At 41.0% G+C, this 17,490-nt stretch overlaps 2 protein-coding genes across 2 annotated transcripts; one reads left to right on the forward strand and one right to left on the reverse strand.

Moving 5' to 3' along the window:
• The first annotated feature begins 2,969 nt into the window (after window positions 1-2,969).
• LOC141445123 (active breakpoint cluster region-related protein-like) lies at window positions 2,970-7,803 on the forward strand. The gene is made up of 4 exons (XM_074110907.1): window positions 2,970-3,163; window positions 4,077-4,222; window positions 4,736-4,860; window positions 5,351-7,803. The coding sequence occupies exons 1-4, from the start codon at window positions 2,998-3,000 to the stop codon at window positions 5,577-5,579; spliced, it is 666 nt and encodes a 221-aa protein (XP_073967008.1). The 5' UTR covers window positions 2,970-2,997; the 3' UTR covers window positions 5,580-7,803.
• Window positions 7,804-8,463: 660 nt separating this feature from the next.
• LOC141445122 (cysteine-rich with EGF-like domain protein 2) lies at window positions 8,464-9,935 on the reverse strand. The gene has a single exon (XM_074110906.1). The coding sequence runs from the start codon at window positions 9,668-9,670 to the stop codon at window positions 8,549-8,551; it is 1,122 nt and encodes a 373-aa protein (XP_073967007.1). The 5' UTR covers window positions 9,671-9,935; the 3' UTR covers window positions 8,464-8,548.
• Window positions 9,936-17,490: the final 7,555 nt, after the last annotated feature.

Here is a 17,490-nt window from a genome sequence, read left to right on the forward strand (position 1 = left end):
CATTATCTTTGCCAGAGCGGCTGCACATGTGGCTTCGTCGCTGTGTTCGATTGAAGGAAGAGAGGAAATTTTTTGATCAAGATGTTCCTTGAATGTATCCCAGTTAGCGTTACTCAAATTGTACTTTAAACGAGGAGGACTCTTTTGAGTAGGAGAGTTATTAAACGGAAATGACAGAAGAATAGTGAAATGATCACTTCCGAATGAAAGAGGAGAGACCTTCCAGGATAAAGAAGAAAATAAATTTGGACTACAAATAGAAACATCTGGGCAACTTATTCCCTCTCCAGGTGCAGTTCGTCGGGTGGGAGAACCATCATTTAGGATACAAAGATTATGGGAGTCCATCATATCAATGACTAGATTGCCATAGGAATTGGTGGTGGAACTACCCCAAGATTGATGTTGGGCATTCAAATCTCCAAGAAGAATAAGAGGCTTCGGAAGCAGTAACAATATGTCATTTACTTCATTATAAATAGTTGAAGAAGGGTGAGGGATATATAATGAGACAAAACAGATATTATTAACGGAAACAGCAATTATAGATATATCATTGTTATGAGCAGGAAGAGGAATATGTGAATAAGGAATGCCATGCTTTACAAGCAAAGCAACACCGGCAAATCCATCAGAGCGGTCCTCTCTTATACAAGAAAATCCTGATATTTTGAAATTGGATGAAGGCTTTAACCAAGTTTCTTGCAAGGCTATAATTTTTAAATTAAACTTATTTATTAAATAGAGTAAATCAGCTTTCTTTGGAATTATACTTCTACAGTTCCATTGAAGGATTTGAAATTGGCTGTTCATTATCGGTTAAGAGTTGAGTGAAAAAATTCATAATAGGGGCAGCGTGGGACGGTGAGATACTACTACCCAATCCAGATTGGGACAGTAACTGAATGATCAACAGAATTATTTCTTTCACAGATTGAGTGGTCTCATTAGATTTATAAATAGTTTTATTAGTGACGGGCATGTCATAATCCCTTGTCAAGGCATTATGCGCTGCCACATCATATCCTTTAGATCTAGATTGGGGTGGGGAGCGAGGTTTCATAAAGATAGTTTTCTTATAAGATGTAGTTGGGCTAGTGTGTGAGTAAGGTGTAGTTGGACTAGAGTGAGAGAAATCCTTTTCTGTTCCATTAGTGTTATTACTGAGTAATGCATCAGCATATGAAATTTTTGAGATAGGAGGGTGTTGTTTATTAGCTTCAAAATATGACACACAGCTCTTAGCCATGGTCTCCTTTATATTTTTTTGTCTCTCAAATTCTAGACATTTTTTATCAGTAGCTAGGTGAGAACCTTTGCACAGACAACATCGTATATGCTCATCATCAACTTCACATTTTTCTCCAGTATGTCCCTGACCACATTTGTAACATCTGGGAGTTGAGCGGCACTGACCTCTGACATGCCCAAAGCGACAACAGTTGTAGCATTGTATAGTAGGATATATGTATAGGTCTACAGGTAGTGCTGCATAGCACATGAATATGCGTTTGGGCAAAACTTGGCCATCAAAGGTAAGTACCACTGACTCTGTAGGTTTTAACTCACTGACACCTGACTCAATAGCTTTCCTTTTTAGTCGTCTAACTTTTAATATCGGTCCACAGCCTATAGGAACAGAGATATTCTCTAAGACTTCTTCCTCTGACCACTCGGAGGGAACGCCTCGTACAATTCCCAACCGGGTGACAGAGAAAGTCGGGATGAATGTCTTGTAGTTGGATGCTGACAGGGCAGGGTTGGTCAAAAAGTTATTGGCAGACTGAAAATCGCTGAAAGAAATAGTCACTCTATTTCTTCCAATGCGTTTCAGGCTCCCATTAACAATTTGGGAAATATTATTTTTCCTTAGAAATTTCCCAAACACTACTGGGTGTAGAGAGACATTGTCATTTTCTGAGATTTGCAATCGTTGTACATGTACATTAAATGGGGCTACATCTGATTTCTGGTACATCATTCTGCCTACTGGTTGAGGAGCTGTGGATGTCGAGTTAGTCAATGATTGAGCTGGTGCTGGTACTGAATCATTAGTTGCAGAAGGAGTGATGTGTTGTGGCTGTGGCTTGGGGGTTGGTTTAGCGAATATATTATGCATTCTTTGACGGCTTTCATCAAAATTACAAACACAATCATCTTCTTTTATTATTAAAGCCTCGCCATGACGTTGTCTTGACCTTTTTTTGTTGCAGTGGCGACATGTTTTTACAGAGTGTCGTTTCCTGCGGTTAATATTATCCTGGCTACAAGAGCCATCAGTGCTTGATCCATCTACAATAGTTACATTGTGTCCTATGTCTGGGGCAGTCCCCCCTGGGTCTTCAGGTAACTCCATGAGGAGTTACCTGAAGTACTTACAGAGATTACAAAAACTTACCCTTATATGTCCAGTATTTACACTAATAATTTACAAAAATATACAAATTTACATATAATACTTGTATTATTATTTACACTACCCAAATAATCAGCTCTTGTGAACGAAAATATCAATATTCACAAAATTTATAAAAATAATTAAAAAACACAACCAAACGACCGAACGTTTCCCGCGCTTTTCCTCTTTATACAGTTTACTACCTGATACCTGCTCTATTAAGTGGGTCACTCAACTTTTTACTTGTTTTTTATTCTGCCCTGTTGTTCAAGGGACAACAGTGACAGTTTCTTAACAAAAATGTTATAATTATGTAGATGCTACTAATGTGCTGAGGAGATAGTACATAAAATAATGGGCTCGTAAGTAAGACAAAAATGTTGGCTCGATGAATTTTAACCACAGAAAGCATATAGACACTCATGACTCTAAACAGTTGTCCAGGGGACGTAAACAAATATTATTTGTTTCTATGAGCAGTTCGTTGACTCAACGAAATTTAAGTTTTTTTTTAAATTAAAGTGTTTTTCGAATATGCATTTTTTTAAATCATAGTACCAGATAAACCTGTTTAAAAAAAACTATGTGTAATCTGGATTATGGTGATTGTCTGTGTGTGTTTCAGACGCGAGAAGCGCAACATCCCGTTCATAATCAGCGCGTGCGTGCGCGAGGTGGAGCGGCGCGGCATCCTCGAGGTGGGCGTGTACCGCGTCTCCGGCAGCGCGTCCGACCTCGCGCGCCTGCGCAAGAGCTTCGAAACCAGTCAGTACCGCGAATAGGGACGATGGCACCACTACACAATAAGATGGCGAGACGCGAGTAGACAAAAACAATATATTTTGGGATTAATTAGAATTTTAGTTGCTTTATAAGAAATAATTTAGACGATTTAATTGGCAAAGAAGTGACGTCATAACTGGCTATTACCATACGAAATCCATGAGAGTACCTATAGTGTCTTGACAGCTCCTAAAGCGTCAGTACGACGTCAGACGTCAATTTATTGGTAGTGAGTGGGTGTCATCATTTCCGACACTTACTAGTTTGCTAGTGTCGTTCGGAAATCGAAACAAGAGATCGGTTTTCTTTTTCTTTATCATTTGAATCTTCAAGAAAACGAAGAAAACTGATGACTCCCAAGCGACATTAAAGCTCTGGTTGTTGTACTGTACCTCATTATTATCATTTGACTGCTAATAGCGCTCACTATAAAGCGTGTGCAACTATATGCGTTGTAATAAAACTGAAACAAGTCAGTGGCTGTACATTTAAAACAATTGAAAAAAAACTTAACATTTAAAAAATTATAAATAGCTTACCCTGTATAGATTCGGTTTTCACTAATATATTGTAGTTTCTTTGGGTTCAGTTTTAGGGTATTCATTTCAATAGGTTCTCATATAAAGAAGATAGTCAGTTAAATCTAAAAATTAAATATATAAAAAAGACGTCGAATATTTTGGAAGAATCGCTGTTGATTTAGCTGAAACTTTGGTTAACTTATGTCCCTGAATACAAAACTGAAAAATGTATATAAGATTATTTATGAAATAAAAATAAATAGGTGAAAATAACTAGTATCGACTTACCTGTTTATACCTGCCAACCCTTGAAGGGTTACGGCATTGTCCGCTAATGCATATCATTAGGTACCAACATTAGAATCATTTTCCAGACCCATACGAGGCTGAGCAGCTGCTGAAAGAGGTGGATATTCACTCAGTGACGGGCGTGCTGAAGCTTTACTTGCGCGAGCTGCCCGAGGCGCTCTTCACTGACGCGCTGTATCCTGAGCTCCTGCGCGCCTGGGGCGCCACGCAGGTAATGTGGACCGGCCAACCGGTCAAAAGTTTCAGTAAGGAATAATCCTACCGGCTGCGCCAATGTAAAAATAAGAAAAGAATTGAATATTCGTTATATTGTATTAGTTTAGTTATTATTACGCCAGGGGCTTAAACCCAACAAAATCAATTGCTTAAAGGTCTACTTGTGACCATGGGCGTCTGAAATTGGTCGAAACGTCGAGGTAATTTTAGTAATTATTGTAGCGTTTATGTCCCGAGTGTAATAAATACTTTGAGTATGCGCTGTTTGAGTATTTCTCATACTTAATTGATTTGAACGTCTTAAATGTGATGAACCAACTGAATCGTGACCCAGTATGGAACCTTTTCCTAGAAAAAGTCAGTGACATCGCGTTGCTTGACAAGAAAAATCATTATGACACTTACTGTGAGAGCGTTCTACGTTGGGTCAGGAATCAAATGGTTTGATTGTACAGTTTCACCGTTGTACGTATTACAGTAAAATAAGAGTTGTTTGGTTGTGTGTCAGGGCGTGGGCACGTCTGTGGAGTCTGCGCCGGCGCACACGCGGCGCGTGGCGCTGCTCAAGTGCTACGCGCAGCTGCCAGACCTCAACAAGAACTGCATCGACTTCCTGCTCAACCACTTCGTCAAGTAAGTACTTATTTCAACCGGGACCGATTTTTGAAATCACATCATTCTGCGCTCGAAAATACCTTTTTTTTTTGTTAGTTGTAGCACAGTTGTAGGTATGGCGCAGAATCAAGTATGGTATTACTATTTTCTATTTATTTTATAAATCGAAGCTTATCAATGCGTTTTATTTAATCGAATGAATTTTTTTTTCACGATTCCATTATAATGTAACACAGATATAAAATTTTGTCAAGATGAGACAAAGAAAGGACTAGCATGTGACGTCACGCGCTAGTTGCGCCATGCATACCTACTGTGTAGATAGAAGCGTTTTGGAAATAGACCGAGAGATAATAATTAATCTATGAATATATATGAAAATAATAAAAAAAATCTATGAATTCAACTTCTCTCATGTTAATATACATACATACAGGATATAGCAAATTCAGAAGTTGTCGATCAAATACTACATTGTAATTGTAACATTGTGCATGTATTGTTGCAGAGTGAACCAGCACGAGGCGGATAACAAGATGTCGCTGCACAACCTGGCGACGGTGTTCGGGCCGACGCTGCTGCGGCCGGGCGGCGCGGCGGCCGGCGCCAAGGCGCGCACCGACCTGCTGGCCGCCGGCACCGTCGACGCCATGGCGCAGGCCGGCATCCTCTACTGCCTGCTGCAGCAGCGCCAGCTCGCCGCGCAGCTCTCCTCGCACCACCGCCCCAGAGACTAGCACTAACCACACCGCCGCACGGTTAACATCCTCGCCTACTTTGAAACCCGCTTCATGTTTCCGTGGTGACCAGCGGCGGGCGCTCCGGTGGTAACTTTTGTACAGCCAGTCAAGTACAAGTGACATCTTTTCGTCGTTAAGGCTGGGGTATATGGGTACTGTAAGCATTGCCAGCGTAGTTCATTAGTCACTGTGTTATTTGCTAAACATTTGAACGATGTCGATCAGGTTCAAAATAAACATCTTGAGGGGGGAGGCTCCAATAGAGAGATCTCTCTCCAGACAGGTGTTATGCCTGGGGACCGAGGTCATATGTGCTCACTAGATGGCGCTAGGAGTCGCTACAATCTCTTGATAGGTGGGTGAGAACACACCGTCCCGCTCGTTTGCATGGTGTGTGTGAGCGAGATTTTTCTTTCTCTGGCCCACTGTTGCTCTAGCTGTAAATTAGGTGTTACCTTCGACCCGTTTTGAAAAAGACGAGGGAGAGTGAAGCTGGCTCACTCGCCCAGAGTTAAGTGGTGAAAATATTAGGGAGACGCTTTCGTAACGAAAAAGGCTGCAATTTTTATTCGTTTTTGGGTAGGCCTGCCCTGGACCCTGATAATATTTCGATGCAATGGAATCACTTCAATTAAATCTTGAGCACGAACGCTTTTCCATTTCCAACTAGCCAAAACTTACTAGCGTTTTTATTATACATTAAAAGTTTCCGCGTTCGTGCAAATTAGGAAATTAAGTAAATCTTTCTTATTATACTTTTAAAAGTAACATTTTTGTATTTTAATACCTCTCATAATGGTGGTCACAAAATGGTGGCTTCAATAGAGGAGTGTACCTTCCTGGTGCACGAGTCACCAGCTTTCGCTCACGCTCTCGTTTGTCTAATCTCAATTATTTTGTTTGAGTTGAGTATGGCTCTCTGCTTAAATATTTAATAGTTGATGGCGGTTACACTTAATCAGGACTATCTGGCTAGAACGGAGCAGTTTTTTTCACTTAAAAATACTTGCAAGTTACGATTTAGTTGTACAGTGCCTATGCATAACATTAGTAAGGATCGTTTTGTTCTAGATGTTGTATGAAGCCTACCAGCCAAACATTGCCAAGTTTACAATTGTAGCGCATAAATACTTCCATTAATTAATATCAATGTTGATCCATTCCCTTAATCGAAAATAGACTTTTGCTGATTCTTGTCTTTTGATATATTTCTGTATTGAGTTAAGGACAGTAAAAGTTGCTTCGTAATTAACGGTTCGCAAACAAGAAAGGATTTCCTAAGTAATGTTTGAGACATGCATTCAAATAAAAATTCAATGCAACATTCCATAAAAAACAGACTGAGTGTAGAGTTATTGATTGTACATTTATCATTTACAGAATTAGCTTATTAAATTTTTCAAGACTTAATTGTGATTAAAGTGGGTCAAAAAACAAGTAAAGATTCAGTGAGTATTACGAAGAGGGACCCAATTAATAATAACGACTGTAAAATTATTAGCGTATAAATTTGAGCAGACTGATATTAATAAATTATTGACAGTTTTGTTGTTGTGTTACTTTCAATAAAACACAAACTTTGATCAAACAAAAGCTTTAGTTTCATATGGCGTGTGGCAGAAGATTTCTTTTAAGGCACAATATTATAAAGTTAATTATTATTTATATGGATCTGTGGTTTGTTGTGAAAGAGGCAAATGATTATTTTGTAGGACAGGTGAATGAGGTTTCGGTTATATAGTAGCATTTTAATGCTAGTCGTGTTTTCTTATGCTTACTTTTTGGATTATTGTTTCATTGAGGTTTTAGGTGTATTTTCGCGATGGTAGCAACGCGGCATCCCCGCGCAAGCTCGCTAGCTTAGACCTTAGACATAACTTAGATGTTTATTTCACAAGTAGTTTTAGATGAATGGAGCTGTACTAGTATGTACTTAAAAGTAAATATTATTACCAAAAATTTATGAAATCTTAGAGCAAGGTAAAATCAATTTAAATTTGTGTTATATTTTTGTTTTAGCCCCTTAACATTTCTAATTTATGTTGATATAATTAATATATTGATAACTTACTTAGATAACAAACTGTACCTTTTTTAACAAATCTTTATGCTAACATTTTCTTCACCAAAGACCACTCTTATATTACTTGGGTTCTGCCTTAATGTCATGTAACATGGATAGAATAGGGTTCTATTTTGAATATGATGAATCAATATATTCCGCAAAACAAATTCATATCTGCACATAACATTTGACTGATATACTGGGAATATGCTTTATTATTGAACTGGAATATTGAACTTAGTTCCTTGACGAAAATCTTAAACAAGCTGGATAATTCCTTTGGTTTATTAAATTCATTATAAATTAATGATGATCAAAACATGGTCTATCTTTATGGTTCTTATTTGAGCAAATGAGGTATTAAGTATTAGGTACATATATTGTTCACTATGCACTTGTGCTTTCAGAATCACATCTTTGGTACTTTATTGGATAATATTTGGCACATAGACAGTTATTGCTGCAATTATTTTTAGTCATGATAGGCATTTAGAACATAATTCTTTGTCAGACTGAAGGTAGTAGGTACCCATGCTTACTGTTGCCAAATGGATTATTAACCTGTCTGTACACAGCTGTATTAAGAATGTTACCTTGTAGTCTGCAATTATTATTTCAATATAAGATTGTCTATTTAGTAAGTTGTGTTAGTAATATTCCTGCTGTATTATAGGTATTTACACAATCAGGTTTAGTCCACCACTGTATTGAATTTTTGTATATATGACACTTAAATGTAGTTATGTAACATTTGCAATAAAATGTATTTTTATTACCACCTTTAAATTGTTTTTCATTCAATTAAACTCATTGATATAATCTTAAACATTTAATTTGAAAATAAATACAATGTTTACTTGTTCTACTTAGGATTAAACACAGCCATGTTTACAAAATGCAGTTATAAAGAGGAGGGTGAATTTATAAAATACATATTCAAAAATAAGTCTACAACATTAATTTTAGAAAGGCTTTCTGAGTAATAAATATAAACTGCAACTATTAACACAACTAATGCAGCTAGAAACTTTGATTTTCTGTATGTGAAATATGTTATAATTAAAAGCCCACAGTACAAGGCTAATCTTTTGAGAGCATTTTGCAAAAAGTCACTCTTCATTTGGTCATCAATGCACATGCCTGACCACAGAACATGGCTTGGGTCACAGGCTGTGCAATTTGAAGGTCCAGCATCAACGCAAGAGTTACATGATTGATGGCAGTTCTTGCAGCTGTAAGAGCCTGCACGGTTCACACAATACTGGTTGGTTTTACATGTGGTTGGGATCAAGCACTCATCAACATCAACACAGGCCCCTGAATATAGCTCCCATCCTTGCTTGCAGGAATTGCATGCTGCTGGTCCTTCCCCAGAGCATCCCTCACAAGCCTTATGACAACGCTCACAAGATTGCTCGTTCACTCTAAAATAGTTTTTAGCACAGTCTTCACAATAAGTACCTGCAAACCCTTTATGACATATACATGTGCCATTGCCTTTGCGTGTACCCTCTCCAGCACACTGGCCTTGTCCACCACATACTTGGTTTTTGTACAGGGGACATGGGGCACATGTTTCTCCAAAATGGTTTTCAGGGCAGCAGTACTGAAGAGTTTCAATGCACAACCAAGTGTACAGATCAACAGAGGCAGGGTCTTCATGGAACCACCACTTCTCTAATGGCTCCTCCGCTTCCTCAGCCAGGGCGTAGCAATGGTCCTTGTGTTTCTTGACTTCAGAACACAGGCCTTCTTGTATCTCCACAAGGCGCATCTCACTCCGCGAGTACGACTTCAACTTGGCTTCCTCCCAGGCAGCATCTCCCCCCTCATATTTCCCTCTGGAAGTTTTTTCGAGCCAGTGGTTGAAAGATTCAGTTAAAATCTTGCACTGTTGGCATTCACCAATGGTGCTGCCCGAATGTAAATCGATATCCGGCAAAGATATTTTTTTGCAAATTATTTCATTAATTAAAACAAAATGTAACAAAAATATTAATAACTTGAAACTGTACAAATTCATTATTTTTTGTAATTATCCAGGCAAAGTTGTCCACTAAATTCTCATAAACGTTTTCCTATTCTTGAGATGGGACGAAATAAAATAACGCAAAGAAAACGTCTACTTGATTGAGATATCTCGTAAATTTGACACTGACGTGTATTTTCAGGATTCGTTTTTTTTTATCAGGTATTAACTAAGAACGTACTAAATGATAAAACGTGAATTTACTACAGCGTAGCGGTTTTACAAGTGTCTGTAACGGGCTTATCTATGGGTATATAAGATGTGCAACTTTATAGAGATCCACATTCCTATACATTACAATACTCTTTGAGATCCACCCACAGAACAGCTGGGCTACTCCGAAACTCGAAACTCGAAGTTCGTGTCGTGCGGTCCCTCTGACACTTACACTGTTTGATACGAGAGCGAGAGGGACCGCACGACACGAACTTCGAGTTTCGGAGTAGCCCTGCGGACTAATAAGAGATACTACGCTACGGATCCACCTTCCTCTTTGATGTGCAAGGATTAAAAAAAAAAACATTGAGTCAGTGTTGCCATTACAATCGTAATTGCCGTAGCGTAATCCTAAAGTAACTGAGAGGCACGTCGCTCTCGTATTAAATAGTACAAGTGTCAGAGGGACCGCACGACACGAACTTCGAGTTTCGTAGTAGCCCTGCTGCTCGCTTATACTATAACTTCGTATCATGATCATGCCGTACCGCTGACGCTTATATATTATATTTAGGTGTTCGAGCCTCCGCTTGAACCACTTGAGATTACGCCTTCCGAATTTCACACTCACACCCCTGTAAATATGCATCTGTGTGTGTAAGCTAGCTGTCAAACTCTGTTGCTGTCAAGAAGCAGCGCGCGGGAAGCGGCGCGGGAGCGACGCACCTGTCAGTACGCTTTTTAATTCCGAAGTGTTCACACGTACATCACATCACATCCGTAGTATCTCTTATTAGTCTGTGATCACATCTTTTTAATTCCGAAGCGCTCACATGTACATCACATCTCATCGTAAGTTATATTGTGATACTTTAAGATTAAGAACGAATCATAAATTCCGCTCGGCTCCCTTGGACCAGCGACGCTGTTCGTGCCCAGGCACTTACATATATTCTTAATCTTGTCGAAGCCGCCGCCTCGGCGCGTGCAAAACGTCGCCTCATCCGAGGCGACAATTCAAATTTGAAACTACATTTTGAGACGTCGCTCAACTTGGGACGATCCCTAACTGAGACGACGCCTGAGACGACTCCTTACTTTGAGACGTCGTTTAAATCGAGACGTTGCCTTTATGTGAGGCGACGACCTACGAAATGCCGCCCAATTTGAGACGACGTCGCCCCAACTGACACGACGTCGACCCAACTCATCGTGCAAGTAGTCACTGTCAGCGCCGCTGCACAAAGTTGCCAGACTAAAAATGATCAAGCGCAGTTTACACGACCAGGCGAGTCGCCGTCCGAATCGTCGCCTCGACGGACCGGGCATATCAACGGTCGGTTAATTGGCGTCAATTTGCTTTCAGACTATGGCGGACAGGACGACATTGGGCGACTTAGCGGATCGGATGTCGTGCCCACCAGAAGACAGGGAGGCGTTCGAAGCAATCGTCCGCTCGGTGGAAGATAATTTCACGAGTGACTGGAGATCTTGGGAGGTGCTCGATTTCACATATCGGGACCTTTTTGGGGAAGAAATCCTCCCCAGCGTAGATAACAAAATCAGGTTCGCAGTACCCACCTCCGATCTAGCTCGAGCTTTCCTACCATCATCAACTACTTCCCTGTCGGAGAGGAAATACAGGACGATCAGAGCCAGACTCCTTCAGTGGCCCTTGGGGAGAGCCCTGTTATATGCTCCTCATTCCATTATGGAGATGATCCACGGATCAGATAAAGAATATTTCAAATTCATGGACGCCGTGCGCTCCATGAAGAACAGGCTGACGACTCGGCGATGCGCATCGGCAGAACTGCGGTCCTCCCTCGCCGAAAATTCACCAGCCAGCCCGTCCCCCGTAGTACAAAAAAGAAGGATGCTGGAGAGCCCTAGGAATGAAATTGAAAATTCGCCTCCCCGAAAAAGACCCGCAGGACAGAGCAATACCGAAAATTTACTCGTGTCAGTCTTAAGTCAACAAGTGGATCTTTTTAATAAATTCCTAACCAACCAAACAGAGCAAAACGAAAAAATTGAAAGACTCATCTCAGCAGCTAGTCAAAAAGAACCCGCGCCCCCAAGCCATGAGGATCTAAATAGTTCATTCGACTCAGTCCCCGACAGTACACTCGAGGAGGACAGGGAGACACGGGCGTCACCGCAAGATCGAACGAGTACTCGTAGGTCCAGAGAATCCGAATTAAGGGAAAAAATCTCGGAAGCTCAAAGAGAGCTGGTATCCTTGCGCTCGGAGGAGGACATCGACTTTGATTTTGACCCGCATACGAAGGAAACTGAACCTAAGGTAGCCCAGGCAGACCCCATCTTCGTGGAACAGGGAATAAATTGCCAGAGGTTCGGAAAAGCGGGATGGCGGAATATAAAATTCAATGAAATACAGAAACAATTCCAAGCCTCTCCCGCTTTCTGCGCCTTGAAGGTGAATAGGCTCTTGGCCAGGGTGTCACCTCAGTGGAAGTCAGCCAACCTTCTTGAAAAGTTCGACTTAACGCTAGGGGCAATCTCGCACGGCCTGCTGCAGCAGAGACGAATATTCAAAAATATTTGCGATCAATTGCCCAGACATCGAAGAACTCAGTCAAATCTGACTTTTTGAAGACAGACTCAGAATTTAAGAAAAAGTCTGACGACCTGTTGCAGTACGTTTGCGGTCGCCGTGCTGAAGTGATCGAGGCTAGAAGAAACTTATTTAGAACCAAGAACAGGGTTCTTAGTGAGATCCTTCGTGACATCCCGCCGTCGGAAAGCCATCTATTCTCAGACAGTACCCTCAATCAAGCAATAAAGGATTGCACAAATACTGACGTCCTGAAGTTTTTTCCGTCAACATCAACCCACGGAAGAAAGACTCATTATAAAGAGGCGAGGAATGGGAAAGAGAAGTACTCAAGTACACACACCACTACGAAGCCCTCCAACTTCATCCGGAAAAACTCAACCAGACCGTCTCGAGCAGCGCCTGCGCAGCAGCCTTACCAAAGTTATCGCAAACAACACCAGCAGCAGCAACAACAACGGCAAAAACCAAGCCGAAAGTGACTGTTTCAGAGCGGGTTGCTTAAGCAAATATGCAAGTGCTTGGAGGGAAGCACCTGCACTGATCCAAAATTTTGTACAGGGGTACAGGATCCCATTTCAGTCGAGGCCACCAAACAGAACTTTCTCCCTAAAGAACATCCAACGCTTCAGAACGCGAGCCTCCAAGGAAATGTCAGAGCAAATCGTGAAACTCCTGGCATCAGGCGCTATCCAAAGAAGCCAATACCAAAGCGGATTTCTATCAGAAATGTTTCTAAAGAAAAAGTCAGATGGCTCCCTCCGCCCTATCTTCAACCTAAAAGGCTTGAACAAATATGTTCTGACACCCAAGTTTCGCCTTGTAAATCATTATACGATCCCACAACATCTGAACAAAGGCAACTACATGATGAAACTGGACATATCCCAAGCCTACTTTCACATCCCCATAGCACCCAGTCACCGTCGATATCTATCACTAAGTTACCAAGGAGAAACCTACCAAATGACCTGCTTACCGTTCGGTCTCGCGAGCGCACCGGCTGCGTTCGCCAAAGTCACCAACTGGATCGCCCATACTTTAAGACAGAGAGGCTTAAGGGTCGTTGTCTATCTGGACGACTTTCTGTTAATTCACGAGAACCCCGTCACTCTAGAAAACCAAGCACAGCTCGTAAAAAGTCATCTGACGAATCTGGGCTGGAATGTGAATCAGGGAAAGTCCTCTACAACGGCCAAAAGAAAGATACAGTATCTAGGAGTAATATGGGATACGGAGAACAATCAGAAGTCTCTTCCAGAAGAAAAGATAATCAACCTCGCAAGCGATCTGGATTGTCTAACCAAAAGGAAGCGCTGGAGCTGGCGAGGAGCAAAAGTCATCCTCGGAAAACTAAACTTTGCCTCATTCGTGATACCGTTAGGCCGCCTCCACTGTCGATCATTACAAACAGAGTCCAACCGACTCCCTCGCTTGCAGCCAAATTTGAGGAGGCCAATTCCACCCAGTGTCTTGGAAGATCTAGCCTGGTGGCGCGCCAACTTGCGACAGGTGTCACCAATACATCTACCCGAACCATCGCTCTTTATAACAACGGACGCAGCGGACAAAGGCTGGGGAGCCATAGTAAACGGTCAGAAATTCTGGGACTATGGTCAGAAAATCAGCAGAAATGGCACAACAACCAAAAAGAACTACACGCTTTATACGAGGCTCTCCAGCGCATAGATCTCGACATAAAGAACAAACGCTGATGCTACAAACAGACAACCGAACCTCTGTAGCCTATTTAGTCAAGCAAGGTGTCGCCACGTTTATTTATCCTAGGCCGTTACATCATTACCTAACGTACCTACATAGACAGGGCAGCGACACTTGCCCTGGTTGAACAATGCATCATCTCTATGTATTCTCATTATAGTATGCAAGTGATTAAGATTGCGACTCATACCTGTATACTCCTAGTCAGGCCATCTGTGTTCAGCTCCGTGGACTTAGTCTGCTTCGCTTTACTGTATTCACCACCTGTTGGAGTAGATAAAGTATGACTCCACTGCATGGAGCCCTAATAGGTGTCTTAGGTTTACCTAGTGAACTTATATGGTTATCATCATCAGTTAAGTTATGTACAATTATGTAGATACAAACATATGCTTTCTTTCTAGCGATATATGTGCTTATATTGGCACTCTCGGAGCCTGTATATTAAACATCCAGTGGGATCGCCGCAGGTCACCCACTGTGCTCATACTGCAAGGCAGACTGTGGAGCAGCTCCCCCCTCATATCCACAGGGACCATGAAGAGTTAGTCTAACATGGGAATCGCTTTCATATTCTGAGACCTCAGTCTCGGCGCCAGGTGGACAAGCCACTAACTACTCACATTAGGAGTCAAAGCATTGGTCACACAGACCACAATTATCAAGATATCTGTCTCTATCGGACATTTGGTTATTACAGGTTAATGTAGGTATATGATAAATCTAAGGCACCCATAATGCTACTTGGCACTTGGTATACTTATTATAGTACTTAGCTTTCATAGCTGCGTCGCCCGCGATGTGACCATTATTCCAGGAACACGACACTGACTCTAGTAAACTGAATACTGAACATCAACTAGAAAAGTCACACTCGCGAGCGCGCCAACTGAACTATGACAGATCGACAGAACAGGAAGTCATAGACTAACTTACCATAGAGTTAAAGGCATTGCCATAGACAATATACATTTCGCGGAAGTGTCGCGACACTCCGGCCGGGAACAAATTAGTGTAAATGTGTCATTAGATTGCGCGTCCATTCCCTTATCCTTTCAAGGGCCCGGACCGCTGCAATTCGTTTATGTCCAGTTTGTGTCTCTAGTCTGCCACCGTCGTTTGTCAAAGAATCTTCATTCATTATGTTAGTGTCGTTCTTTAAATCGTCTTGTTTATCTTTGCTCTCAATCTCTATATCTGCAGTTGTACTATCTGTGGAATCATTTGTCATTCCTTTGCTTGAGTCTATTTCCATCTCGTTGTCAGGTAACGTTTCCGTTGGTGGAACATCAGTTTCATTCATCTCAATATCACCGCTTACTACTGACTCTTCAGGTACTATTTCAGATAACCTTGGAGTTTCAACGTTTTCAGTTGGATTGTGAGGTATTGGTTCCTGTTGTTCATTATCTTCCACCTCTAACGGATACAGATGCGCGATGGAACGTGTAAATATAGTGTCTCCTACTTTCACTTTAGCTACCCTTACTAAACCGTCAGATCCTTTTGTCAGATCGATTATTTTTCCTACTTTCCAACCCTCTCGGTTTTTATTATCACCCTTTATCTGAACGATTTGGCCTTCTTTAGGAATGTCTCTTGACATGATACGAGGTTGCTTATGCGAGTGACTATACCTTTCACGTAAACTAGGTAGATAACGATTTTGAAACATCTCTTTGAATTCCTCTAGCAGGATGCGAGCTTTTCTCCAACCTTGAATTAAATTTGTTTTTGTCGATGTGCCTTGTAATATCGGTTGATTGTTAGCTGTCTTTAACGAGATAAATCCAGCTACTTGAAGGAAATCAACTGGCTTCAAAATGTGTTCAAGTTCATTATCAACACATGTCAAAGGTCGCGTGTTTATTACGGATTCTATTTCTTTGGTGATTGTTGACAGTTGGCTGTCCCATAAAAGTTGTTTTTGAAGTGTTCTTCGCATACAATGCTTAACGAGAGAAACAAGTCTCTCATAATAGCCTCCAAACCATGGAGCCAGTTCTGGTATAAATCGCCATTTGATTTTATTTTCTACACAGTATGCATTCTTTACAATGTCAGCTATCAGTTTGAAGTGTAAAGCGTTGTCTGATGTTATAAGTGATGGTACTCCTCTAGTTGAAATCATTCGCCTGAGAGCAAGCAGTCCTTCTTCTGCAGATAGATCTTTAACTACTTCCAAGTGTACTGCTCTAACAGCTAAACATGTGAACAGACATATCCATCTTTTGCTTGTTCCTTTCTCAGATTTTACTTGCACAGGTCCTAAATAATCCACTCCAGTGAACGTAAATGGTTTGCTATAATTAACTCGTTCATGTGGCAGTGCAGGTGTGGGTGGTAACTTAAATGGTCCGCCTTTATGTTTCATGCAGCGTGGGCATTTGTTTAAGATCTTCTGAACATAGCGTTTTCCTTGTGGTATCCAATAAGATTGACGGATTAAGCTCAATGTATGGTTGGCACCAACATGATAATTCTTTTCGTGTGTGTCTTTAATGAGTTTATTTGTGAAATCGCAGTCTTTAGGTATGATCATCGGATACCTCTTGTCAAATGACCATTCAGCATATTTAAGTCTACCTTTACACCGTAAAATGCCATCGATATCTTTAAATAGGGCTAAATTCCGACTAAGATTAGTTTCTTTTCCGTCTACTTCTTCTCGAAAGTATTCGGCTTGTATTTCTTAATTTCTTTTAGTGTACTATCTCGTGGTTCAATGACTTCTTGTTTTTCAGATTGTTTTTCTATTGCTTCAGGATCTTCTCGAGCTTCTTCAGTCTTCGATAGACACTCCCAACCAAAAGAGTATGTTCTCTAGCCGTGCTTACAGGCCACTTATCAGGCTCATCGAGCAGATAATCTGGTCCGGTCAACCATCTTTGTCTATCTTCCTTCAAACTTGTTGGTCTGGTAGCTACATCAGCAGGATTCAATTCTGAAGGAACATATCTGATAATCAAGTCTTTATTTCTCTTAATCTCCTCAAGCCTTCTCGCTACAAACGGAGTTAATAATTTGCTTGAATTGAACCAGTCGATCACAATTTGACTGTCTGTCCAGAGTACTTGTTGGGTTATCTTGAAGTGAATGAACTTTGTTATGTATTTTATCAAACGACTTCCAATAAGTACACCTAAGAGTTCAAGTCGTGGTATCTTCAAATTCTCTTGGTCTTTTATTGGCACTAGGCGTGACTTTCCTATGACAAAACTTTTTTCATTCTTTCCTACTATATAAACCACAGCAGAATACGCTCTTGTGGAGGCGTCCGCGAAGCAGTGAATCTGACAATCATTGTTTTGAGAATTTTTCAGGTAGCGTCTGGTCAAACTTGTTTCTTTAACTTCGT

The sequence above is a fragment of the Choristoneura fumiferana genome, unplaced genomic scaffold (assembly GCF_025370935.1).
Source record: "Choristoneura fumiferana unplaced genomic scaffold, NRCan_CFum_1 Sck3bRy_360;HRSCAF=782_pilon, whole genome shotgun sequence".
Classification (NCBI taxonomy): Eukaryota; Metazoa; Arthropoda; class Insecta; order Lepidoptera; family Tortricidae; genus Choristoneura; species Choristoneura fumiferana.